Source organism: Azolla caroliniana, unplaced genomic scaffold, assembly GCF_043228905.1.
Source record: "Azolla caroliniana isolate FFs.n. ecotype wild unplaced genomic scaffold, voAzoCaro1.0.p SCAF_16, whole genome shotgun sequence".
Lineage (NCBI taxonomy): Eukaryota > Viridiplantae > Streptophyta > Polypodiopsida > Salviniales > Salviniaceae > Azolla > Azolla caroliniana.
Genome location: NW_028230451.1, coordinates 752,825 through 765,365, shown reverse-complemented (window position 1 = coordinate 765,365; position 12,541 = coordinate 752,825). Strand labels below are relative to the sequence as shown.

The following is a 12,541-nucleotide window of genomic DNA, read 5'->3' as shown; positions in this document are numbered from 1 at the left end:
AAGAAAACAAAATCATGAACTCACTTTCTTATCACCAAATTGTTAGAAGTATAAGATATCTTGTCAATTGTAAACTCCCTAATCTCTCTTAAAACGTAGGATTTCTTTTCAAGTTTATGTTTATCTTGATTAACACATCCACAATCCCTAAACCATCTTTTTGGGTACCTCTACTATATGGTGAGAATATAACTCTACTATAAGGTTCTTGAATAGGAACTCTAGATGGACCAATGGATGACCCAATTACTTAAACAGGGTCTTCTTATACATATCCAATAGAGCTTTTGATATTGCGTGGTCTGAGAATCACTGTAATACCAATGATATAGGCCTCATGTATCAAAGAATTTGTTTCACCTTATTTGATAGCATAAAATCCGTCTAGTTGTTTGTATTGATTCCTATTGGAAGGGCAACGATATACCTCATTGAACTCCAACATACTTTTCATATTTTTCAATGGTGCAATAAGAGGACCAACGTAACTCATTCATGAAATCATATGTTACTTATGCAAATTCTGGATTTTGAACATGATCAACTTGTCAATCAACTTTATACATGCTTGTCATTGTCCTAAACTCCAAGTGTTTGCTTTTGCACTCATCAAGTGTAAGGTTTATTGCCTGCATGGGTAAAGATCCATTCACCATTTCTTTCACATTTGGGGTCTCTAGAAAATTCCCTTTTGTTTTTCCACTCTATAATTGTGGTTTGTTAGTTTTTCCATTACATGATCTTTTGTCATATGATTTGTTGTCTTGTATTTTGATTTCCCATAACCTTGGACAAATTTTCTAAATCGTCATTTGGGTACAAATTGGTGGGGGGGGGGGGGGGGGGGGGAGAGGTAAGAGATGAGATAGAGAGAGAAGAATTTCATTTCGACATGTTCATTCTTTTATCTTACAGGAAGCACGTCTAACCCTCCAAAAGAAGAACTTTTACCTATCTTCATACTCAAAGGTACTTTAAAGGTTTCAAATATTTATTATATTTTTAAATATAAAAATATTAAACATAAATCAACGTTTGCATTATAAGGTTGTAAACAACAATTGCATAAGTCATTCAAAGAATCAAATATTCACATTATTGCAGCAAATATTATGATGAATGCATGGTCATGACAGACCGTAAGCTTTTCCCGTCCAATAGGAGCTTGAATGCTTCATTGATGTTGTGGAATGGCATCTCATGGGTTATGAACTCATCCACCTTCAATGTCTTGTGTTGCATGCAACAATACACAGTGAATTAACACCTCATCCATGTCATTCAACCCATACAACAATAATTATTATCTATAAGCAAGTGATTGGTTTTGAAAATGAAGTGACGAGGTCACAGGTTTGTTAGCACTAGCACCATTCAAGTTTAAATTTGATTAATGTATTCTTACCTTGTTCAAGTACATGTCCAGAAGGGATGGGATTTGTGATTTCCCCTTGTAGTCACCGAATGTTGTTCCCTTTATCTCTCGTCCACTGAAAAGTTCCATGGGGTGCATGGCCAACAATTTTGGTCTAAGTTCTATACCAACCAACACTGCTCTACCCCATCCCTACAAACAATCATACGTTATCATGATGATTTAAACAAAAACCAATATTGCAAATTACATGATTATTATCCAATGTTGATCAGGATTAGAGTTAGATCGTACAAATCATATGAACCAAAAATTAATAATTGACCAAGTCATGTTATAACATTCACACTGTGTGGAAAAACTTTGGATGTTTATGGCTTGTCATTAAATACTTATTCATTGAATCTCGTTCAAATTTTCAGTTAGTTGCTATGCCCAACGGGCATATATTGCTACGAGCAAGGCATCATGACATACTAATCACATGTATCATAGAAATTATTTCCATCTGGAACTCTAGTCTCTTATAAAATGCATGAATGTAATGCTTTCATAATTTGATGTTTTCTCTTATATATTCCTAGGATCTAACTTTATTTTGAAGAGATGCTTTGAATTCGGAACTCTGAGAAATCCAAGTTTCTTACTTCATGAGTGCTACGAAAGGCAGCAAGCATGACATCAGCATTTCCGACACATTCAAAGCAATAATCAGCACCACCATCGGTCATAGTTTGCACAACCTACATCCAATTAACATGAAATAAACAACCATGTAAAATTTCGTGGCATGGAAAAACACCAAAACTTACATATCATACTCAATATTATTTGCTCATATCAATGCAACCTTTTAAAATTCAACAAGGAGTTTTAATTCTATATTAAAGGTGCAAAAGGATAATTACCATTTGAAAGTTTTAGACTATGAGGTCAATGCAAGGAGTGTGAGCGGTATACAATCGGTAGGTTTATGTGAGAGGGAGAGTGTTAGCTAAAGAATACAAATGTGTGTGTGTGTGTGTGTGTGTGTGAGAGAGAGAGAGACACACACTAAAAACTAATTCATATTAAGAAACTTAAAAGGTAATACAAAGAAATGGTCGATGTGGCAAACTAGTTTCGCTCCTAAGGAGCTCATCTGTGCACATGACCATGTAGAATTTGCGGGGTTTATATAGGGAAGATAAGGGATAAGAGAGAGAGAGAGAAAGAGAGGTTTCGAATTTTATGATGTGGGAGTTAGGGGGCGTGATGGATTTGGTGGGGGGTTAAAGATTTTATGGTGTTACCTGAAAAAGTGTGATGTTGGAGTTAGGGAGGGTGATGTATAGTGGTGGGAAGTGAAAGGATGGGGGTATAAGAGGGGAGGGTAGGAAGTGAAAGAGGAGGGGGGGGGGGGGTAGGGTTTAGGGTTTGCTCATATCAATGCAACCTTTTAAAATTCAACAAGGAATTCTAATTCTATATTAAAGGTGCAAAAGGATAATTACCATTTGAAAGTTTTGAAACTTAAAGAAGTTAATGCACGAGTTCATAATGAACTTTCAAATACAAATCAACGCTTGTTAAGCCACTGGATACTTTGTAGGGCATTCTTCTATTTGTAACTTGAATAAAACATTGACAAAATACCCATGTGAGTTATCACATCCAATATTATTTGTGACTTACATTCTCAATAGCTTCACTTGAATCTCGTGGGTTGACGAACTCAGTAACACCAAATTTTTTACCTGCTCAAAATAATAGGAGAATATAAAATATAAGGTAGGAATGTTTGTCTTGTCCCTAAAGCCTTGTTATCGGTTACCTAGAGCAAATTTATCAGGATTCACATCAATTCCAATAATTCTTGAAGCCCCGGATATTCGTGCACCCTCTGCAACCTTTGATAGTTCATATTGCCAAAATTAATGAATGAGTAGCGATTAGAAAAAGAAAGAGAAGGTTATGACAAATACATATACAGAACATTATATGCTAAAGTATGATGGTAAAACCATTGGTTATATACATCATATAAGAGGCCCCACAAATTATTGCTCATAGATTGACATAGAAGGTTAAATTATTGTTATTCCACAAGAAGTGTATTGGTAAAGCAATTTAATGATAAAAATCCAAGCCTTAGCTCCAAGCCCTATTGATGAGACGTTAAAATTACTTTTAGAGGCACGTGAACAAGATTAAGCATTAATGTTGACTAAAATTATTTAGGCTAATTAAAAACGAAAACTTGTCATGACCAACCTATTTGCATCAAGGACGACCTTGAGCATCACCATTCAATAGTAAAAAACCAAGGTTGTCCGGTAGAAATTCAACTTTTGCATTTGTGCACATAAAAACCTTCTTGATTCAAGTCATTTTCACCATTTAAATGAACATCTCAATTATGACACAGATATTTTTGTTCCACAGCACAAGGAATGCAATTGAAAACATTTCCCTTTTGAAAGATCAGACATAGTACACACACACATATGTTAGTGGGCCTTCGCATGTGTGTGAGGTCATATGTCTCCACACATCATTTGGGTTCATCTAAATGGCTTCATAGTAGCATTAATAAAGCTCAAGATATTATGGCATTACACTTGTGCACTTATTATCTAGTTAGCAGTTTGAATTTGCAATCATGTTCTTTTCTTCTGATATGATAAATTCACGCCACTAGAAGTTATCCATGCTCAAAATTGCTGTTTTTCTTCTCTATTGGAAAAATGCAGACCCATGCAGAAAGTTTGTGAAGCCAACCATTGTAATATTTAAGGTAGACTAATCTTGAATTTTGTTGTTTCCCTCGACGTCTTCTTATCATTCATACTTCACTCATGTAATTCAAATATCAGGGATGTGTGTATGCAACATGCGATATGAATTTCAATAAATGGGAAGAAAGATAAGTCTTCTTGGCAACCTTTCACTCTCCAAGCAAATTTAAATTATTTGAAGTCCAAAAGCATACATCATAAAAGAAGATATCATGAACAAGAGAGATCGTGATTTGGCCCGTAACAATCGACCATTTTATTGTATGTGTGAATATCCAATGAGGACATATTTATGCATAATGAGAGGTGGTTCAAATGAAACAAGGATTTGAGTAGGGGATATACTTACCGCAAGACCTACAGCCCCAAGCCCAAAGATGACAACCGTTGATCCTTTCTCCACCTTAGCAACGTTCCATACGGCTCCAACACCTGTGCCGACCGATCAATAGCATTATTAAACCATGCATGATCACTCTTTTCTACTACTAGTATACTATCAACTTATTTCCCAACATGACCACAACATCAAAGATACATCATTCATCCCTTTCTTGTTTCCAACACATCTTTTGGGCCTACTCATTTTCAATGTGTATATATATACATACCCTAACATGAAAACAGACCTGTGGAAATGCCACAAGCAAAGAGGCAGGCTCTGTCCAAGGGGGCAGAGGCGTTGATCTTGGCTACGCACCCAGCCTCCACCACAGTGTACTCACTGAAGCTGGAAACATTGAGGAAATGATAGATGGTCTGGCCGCTACGTGCATCCGAGAAACGGCTGGTGCCATCGCCATGCATCACCCCACGGTTCCCATCCACCTTGAGCAGCGCACACAGGTTCGTCTTGTCCGACTTGCATTGCCGACACTCTCCACACTCCCCGGTGAATAGAGGTATGACATGGTCGCCTTCTCTCACATCACTTACCCCTTCCCCTACACTCTCCACGATCCTACATACACAACACGCACACATATTAACAAGGTGTTCCGTGCACCTCATGGGATGATTGCTGGGTAGTGCTATAAACAGCAGCAGCACACATGAATTGGGTCAATTTTACATTGCAAAGAGATTTTAACAAATTGAGATGATCCATCCGCATGATATTAAGTTTTGAAGATTCATTCACTCAAGTGATTATAGGTATGATCGCCGTTATAGATATTGATCCATCTGGTCATAGTATAAGGCGTACCCAGCTGCCTCGTGCCCAAGGATGCGCGGGAACATTCCCTAGAATCAAATAATCAAAGGGAAGTATTATATACAAGCATACCTACCTCAATGATGCACTAAATCTGTCCTTGCATAACAATTAGGGATTAATGTAGTACACTTCATTATCATGTGGAGTAACAAGATATTGGTATGCCATGCCTGATCAAATTCCCAGAAGAAGACATCGGTGTGGCAGAGGGAGGTGTGGGTGATCTTGATGCGGACCTCGCCTGCTTGCGGGGGTGCCACATGAACCTCCTCCAATGATAGGGGTTCCTTGGGTCTCCATGCCACAGCAGCTGAATTTCATACACAAATGTTTCAATTTTTTCACTCTCCGGATTTCATAATCATATCCGTGAAAGAGAGCAGCAAATTAACAATTATATGCGTGTAACTAAAAAGATAACTTCTTGTTGTAGAAGGTAAGTTGATCAAAACTAACCTTCATTCGGATAAATAACGTAACCTCTTGGAATACAGGCAGATACCTACATATATGTAGTGCATATAATCCACAGAGACACTATCCGCACAAAATTGAGATTGCTATTACTCTCTGGGGGGCTAGAGAAGAGAAGAGAGGGATAATCAGTGGAAGTTATCGCACCTATACAAGTGATGACTTGGCCTTGGGTGCTGGGCGATGGCATGTCTTCTGTGAACCTGAGACAAAAACCCCTCCTCCTCCTCTTTCTCCTCCTCCTCCCAGGCCAAGCAGTACGTGAGAGAGAAAAAGTGAGAAATAATGGTAGTTTGTATGTAGAGAACGAAGAGGAGAGGAGAGAAGCCCTGCGTCCTTCCTTAATTCTTCTTCATGTTCACACCTACAGAGAAGAAGACAAGAAAACGCATTGGCCTTCAATGGTGTTGGTTGTTTGGGGGGGTGTAGTGCAGCAGGACCAATCTACGAGAGAGAGAGAGAGAGAGAGAGAGAGAGGGGGGGGGGGACATACCTAGAGACTCGACACACATACAATCTTATACACTCAATTTTTGCATGCCATCCATGGCTTCTCTTGTTCAATCCCACCGACCCTCCGCAAATATAAAATGGAGAAAGCCTCGTGAAATATATATATAGATGTGAAAAAGAGGGAAAGAAAGATATATTGACGTCTCCTAAGGCCAAATTTGGCCCATGATCCAATTGGTTACAATATGTACATAATGGGGTGTGCACCCATTCATCGAAAATAAAAAATAAACATAAATATAAATTAAAAGAGTTTTAGTTTTAGAGAGAAAGAAGGCATGTTATAGACAGCCGAGATACCTACCCTTTGTCGAGAATGATTCGGTCTTAGCATCCAAACTATTATGTTTTTGATACGTCAATCAAATGGAAAAGTAATGTATTGAGATCGCTCCCTCCTTTCTTTCCGAGACCTTTACCCCAACATCGGTATCCATGTCACTATCATCTCTTCTACAAACTCATTTTACAAAGTAGACATATATGATGTTAAGTTTGTGACCCATGAAGACACCTCGAATTCAGTGTGAAGTTTACTCTCATATTCATGTGTCGTTTTCTCTTTGGACTTTGTTGTATACTCTTGCATCACAAATGGGATATTTATTTTAACATCTCTCTATTTCTCTATCTCTCTCTATGTCTAATATAGAATGCCACAATGCTATCACATTCATGTTCTCAAACTTAAAACTCCTCAAGCAACTTTCACTTTAGTAGTCAACCCAAAGAGAATAGATTCAGCTTAACAAGATTCAATTTGAATACTTCCAAATTTGTACATTTATCTATCCCACAAAGTATATTTCATGAAGCCACATACATTGGCGTGGCATCTTCTAGCAATGAACGTTGTGGATTTCCCATTATTTAATTACTACTAAACTCCTACTTGTACTTTTGTTATGGCACATGGTTGGCCTTGCTTGATTACTACCAGCGAGAAATCGCTAGGATCAATGCCTTTACACTAAGCCTAGCTATCCCTTCACCCATGTTTGCTAAAAAAATTGTTTTCATTTTGTACCTATGATATTTTTTCAACGTGTCTTCTTTTGGACAAAAGTTGAGTCTATTGCATTCGTCAAACAAGTGCCCTCACTTTTACTCTCTAAAAGTTCCAATATTTTAGATGATGTGTCTTCCAATGAACATGGGCCATTCCTAACATCCCAATCTAATAAACAATGCACAACTTTTGTATTGACATGCATTTCAAAACATGGTGTGTAGTAACCAATATTTATAGACCACATATGGCCAAGCATTCCAAACAAGAATCCCATCAAGTTGAGTTGTAAAGAGGTTTCTTGAATTTTTAATCAAAGGTCCAAAGGAAATAAAGGCTTTAACTACCTCCCTTCAATTACTTCAAATTTTGGTGAACTTACTAATAGTTAGGCATAAAAAGGAATATTCTTCCTCACTCCCTTCCATTTTCAACTGAATCACCATCCAAAGTGCACAAAATTAACAATATACTTTCCAAATATGTAAAATGATAAACAAGTCATCAAATATATGTTTATGGGAGGGAAAAAGAGGATGGCGTACCACATGGCCTTTCAACATAAAAATAATTAGCTATTTTTCCTAGTGAAAATAGGAATATTTATTTTCCCTTTTTAGTTTTGAATATCCTTTTTATTTGTCATGGATGTATCATTGCAATCATTCAAATGACCCTTCAACAATAGTACGGAAATTTTGGAGACTTTTATAACTTAACCATTTGTTTGCGATAACATAATAGTAAGACTAGGTTTATCAAGCATAACTAAGAGTTTGTGTCACGAGATTCACTAGATTTATTAAGATAAGGTATGGTAGATGAACAAGTTACAATTTACAAATTGTGATGTTTAACCCAAATTTGACAATACACTAGCCCAAATTTTATGTAGTGCTTGAAGCATAACTCAACACTTATGCATGTTGATGTCAAAGAGATATGAGCCCCATACCAAGAGGGATTTAGGAGAGATTTGTCTACCACCAACTACATCCTTACACTATGTTTCTTGATGGACAACGTCCCAAATAGGATTTGTATATAGCATTTGTTGCAAACAGTCCTCATGTGTAGAACAAGAATCAACACTCTTCCTATGAAGATCTCAAGTAGGTAACAAACAGTAACATATTTTGAGAGTAAAAGCAACTTAATCAAAGACAATATCAAGAGAAGACAAGGAGAAGAGGGACACCAAAGTAGGCACAAGACAATGTAATTGTATTATTATGCTCAACATTACAATGGCACAGTACAACATGAACAACCACCACAACTAGGTTATAAGAGTTAGCTTAAATACCAATTGACTTAGGACAATTGCCCTTTGCACTATTTACATAAATAGCCTAAACCTAGTGTGTCCAAATTAGATAGTGTGAATACATCCATTATGTACCCATATTCGACACTCCCTCGTTATGGGCGTATACAACAAAAAATCTATACGAAAAGAAGCAATCAAAAGAATATAGATTTATACAAGGTTGTCAGACAAATCGGCTTTGTCCAAATTGGCAAAATCCGGGAACTTAAGGCCGGGTCAGCCAAAGCCGAAAGAACTAAAGCCGAATCTCGAACTTTCGATGGTGATTGTCCGAAACCATCCAGAATGTCCAATTCAATTGGACTGATTTTCCATTACGTTGATCTGGTGCCAAAGGGACCGGAACCGATCCCACCGAAAGACACTTCGACATCCCATCTACAACATTATTAACTGTAGATATCTTCCTGAGAACGATTTTCCCTAAGATGGTGTAGTTCCAAATGAAGTGATATCTCACGTCTATATGCTTATAGGCATTGTGTTGAACCAGATTTATTGACAAAGTGACCGTGCCTTGACTATCGTTGTAGACAACTGGAGACGAATCGCAGTTCGCTTGTCAAAAAGTGTGTGCCAGCCGACCGAGCCATAAGGCCTCTTTCGCCACGTCGGACGCAGCTACATATTCAGCCTTGGTCATTGACATAGCAATGCACTTCTGAAGTTTCGACTTCCATGAGATTGCTCCATTGTCGAATTTAATGTAGTATTCGGTTGTCGAGTTTTGACTGTCCACACAGTCAACAAAGTCCGAGTCGGTATAATTGACTACGCTTGAAGTATCATTCGGTCCGAATAGGATGTCATAGTCTCTTGTGCCCACGAGATATCTGAACAAATGCTTTACTACGTTCTAATACAATTAGCCAGGATTTTGGATAAATCTATTGACGACTCCTACAGGATGGGTTAAATCCGGTCGTGTTGCAACCATCGCGTACATTAAGGAGCTAACAGTTGATGCATATGGCACTGACTTCATAATTTCCCCCTCCGAACCGGATGTAGGACAGTCCCTCTGAGATAGTCAAAGTCTAATTGAGAGTGGGGTCGAAGCAGATTTTTCTGATTGCATGTTCAAGCGTTCCAAGACACGTCCAATATAGTCGGCTTGAGTCAAGAACAATTGTGTTCAATTCCGAAGCTGACTTATCTTCATCCCTAAAATGTGTCTCACCGGACTGAGGTTTTTCATGGCGAATTTCAACCGCATTTGTCGAACGAGTTCAGCAAGCTCTCCATCATGCCGCCCGGAGAGTAAATGATGAGGAAGATAAGTGACCCATCTCGAGTTGTTTTGGTGAAGAGGCAGTGATCCTCATCACTCCTACTATAGCATTCCACACATTCATGTCGACTAATTGACAAACTAACTTCACCCTATAATGGGAGTAGGATGAAATGGTGTGCTCATATGTATAGCTAGGTGTCACATTTTTGCAAACATGAGAAGGCACTTCGCTATGTCCTAAGGTGCCAAAGATTGACTCACTCAACGATATTTAACTCTAGCCAATGGGCATGCAAAAACAATTGTGCCAAGAAGCGCACTTCCAAGAACCTTGTACCAAAGCATTGTTATTTGACATCATCCACCCTAACCTCATGTATGTTGCAACCATATGGGGTCCAAGTCTCCCAATGTACATGTAGATACAAATGTACCCATATGTTGTCATCCATGATATTTAGCAAAACCCTGCACATAAGGTCATTTGCGTTAACTTTGGAGGACCCTACACTCTCATTTGGATGTAAATTAGCATTTGATCAATATTGAGCCTTATTATGCACTAAAAGAGGAGAGCTGATGAGTGGTGTAGAGAATGACATATATACAAAAGTGTCGCAGTTTATGCAAATAGTGATAGGATCTCTAAATCCTCGATCTTGGAAGTTATGGCTCACAAAGAATGTGGAGATTTTAGATATATATGAATTTAAGCAATTGGCATGATGATCCAGGGACGTTATTTGTGGGTCTCCTTGGATCTTATGAAATGTCATTTTTACGGCTATTTCACAAGTCAAATTACTGAATGTTTATGAAATACTTTGAACCTGTGGAATTTCCTTAAAGAAACCTAGAATCCTGGCATTTCAAGCTTCGGAAGGATCTCGCATATTCGAAAGGATCCATGGTTTCTCTAACATAAACAAGACAACTTGGGCAGAGAATGGTCATAACATGAACCTGAATTCTTTGAATTTAAAGCTAAAGAAAGACATCAAACATTTGTTTGGTTACATTAAATAAGAGAACGAAAAAACCATGGAGTGGCAAACGCTTGCAATACCAAAAGCACTTTCAGATTCTCTTGTACAAACTCTGGGTCTCCTGATGGAGGATAAAAAAACCTATGCTATTCTATTCTTGTACAATCATTGGGTCTGCAAACCCAAAGAGCACCAAACTTGGTAAGTTCCCGTGAATGAGATCTTTAAAAAATGGCCCAAGTGGAAAGTTGGCATGGCACATGCACACTTGAGATATGGCATGATAACAATCAGACCATATCACATGTTTTGTGCAAACTTGTAATGGCAATTGGGACACTCATAAAATACGGTTTGCCCCTCGTCCGCAGACCGCAGCTGCAAGGAAAATGCCATAAAAAAGCAATCAAAAAGCACGTCAAAATAATGCCCGTTTTCTCAAACTAATCCCCTAAGGATTTGTGGTTACCTGTCTAGTGTAGTATTCCAGCTGTGGGTTGTGGCATTTTGGACATTCATCATTGACCTTTGGGGCATAAGATAGTGATGAAACCAAGAAATACAGGAAACTTTCAAATCAGACCTCAAAACATGTACAAATGTAAATACATATGTGAAGTAGACAGAAATGTTGGAGCCTAAGCTTCTGCTTGTAAACGACACAGCGTAGACTGAAATGCAATGGACGCATTACTAATCAGAAGAATAAACAAGGAATACGTTAGTTACCACAGCACGTTGAGGTGCCTCTTCTGCGCTTTCCCCTGCAACTTGGTTCGAAGAAGAAGGCTTTATGAGTGGTTCAATCGCCAGCCTTCTTAACAGATCCTGGGTTATGCTTCAAGAAACCATGAATCTCACGCTGTCCTCTGATGTATGCAAAGATGAGAAATTTCCAAAAGATAAAGAGAAGGGGTTGGATCGATATGGTACCTCGGCGGTGGTGCGGTACCAGAATTCCTTCTCCTGAATGGCTGTTAGGGAACATTAATAAGACCAGATAGAATCAGACGGGGGGAAAAGAAGAATCGAGACTTAAGGACGACAGGAAGGAAGGAAGGAAGAGGGAAAGGGATGAGACACACAGCTTGACCTGTGGTTTCCTTGTGGGAGTGGCAGAGGGGGCATGATGCAGCAGTCTCAGACTCGAAAGAGAGGAGGGTGCCGCAAAGACTACAGAAGAGGGATGCATACGTCTCCATCGCCGCCGCCTTCAAAACCTCGAGACTATCTTGCCATATACATATGTACATATAGGAGAATATACATAGATAGATAGCCTGTACCTAGCGCTCTCTCTCTCTCTGTCACTCACTCACTTAAGCAGCAGGTGAATGTGAATATCAACGTCTTGTCTCACAAGAGAATATCTCCTAAACCAAATTATTGACCAAATGTAGAATGTGTTGAATGAATGTCTCACAAGAGAGTAACTCAGTTTGTACGTATCTCATGTGGTGATTTTGCTTTCTCAATGTGTTGCCAGTCAGTCACTACACGGAAATCTTGGCCATTACACGCAACGTCGTAGAGCAACTAGCTCCTTGGTGCTTTGATAGCAAAACGATCTAATTGTACCATGGCTTGCTTCACGATGAAAGGTAGCTCTCTAACTTGCAAATGT

At 38.6% G+C, this 12,541-nt stretch overlaps 2 protein-coding genes across 3 annotated transcripts in view; both read right to left on the bottom strand.

Annotated features, from left to right (window-relative positions):
- Positions 1-970: 970 nt before the first annotated feature.
- Positions 971-6,143, bottom strand: LOC147853422 (alcohol dehydrogenase 1-like). Its single transcript, XM_087332015.1, has 10 exons — positions 5,993-6,143; positions 5,542-5,681; positions 5,360-5,397; positions 4,782-5,113; positions 4,502-4,584; positions 3,189-3,264; positions 3,050-3,111; positions 2,023-2,118; positions 1,406-1,567; positions 971-1,230 (listed from the first exon to the last, which is right to left on the bottom strand). Exons 1-10 carry the CDS (start codon positions 6,033-6,035, stop codon positions 1,111-1,113), a joined length of 1,152 nt encoding a protein of 383 aa, XP_087188141.1. The 5' UTR covers positions 6,036-6,143; the 3' UTR covers positions 971-1,110.
- Positions 6,144-10,878: 4,735 nt separating this feature from the next.
- Positions 10,879-12,541, bottom strand: part of LOC147853417 (DNA-directed RNA polymerase I subunit RPA12-like) — an 89,135-nt gene continuing 87,472 nt past the window's right edge. Inside the window, exons 2-6 of one of the 2 annotated variants that reach the window (XM_087332524.1) lie at positions 12,011-12,137; positions 11,851-11,891; positions 11,647-11,755; positions 11,387-11,443; positions 10,879-11,295 (exon numbers count right to left, since the gene is read on the bottom strand). In XM_087332524.1, the coding sequence (XP_087188650.1) occupies positions 11,218-11,295; positions 11,387-11,443; positions 11,647-11,755; positions 11,851-11,891; positions 12,011-12,109 (384 nt within the window). In that variant the 5' untranslated portion in view covers positions 12,110-12,137 and the 3' untranslated portion in view covers positions 10,879-11,217. The remainder of the gene's footprint in view (positions 11,296-11,386; positions 11,444-11,646; positions 11,756-11,850; positions 11,892-12,010; positions 12,138-12,541) is intronic. The other variant, XM_087332523.1, reaches the window with a different exon arrangement.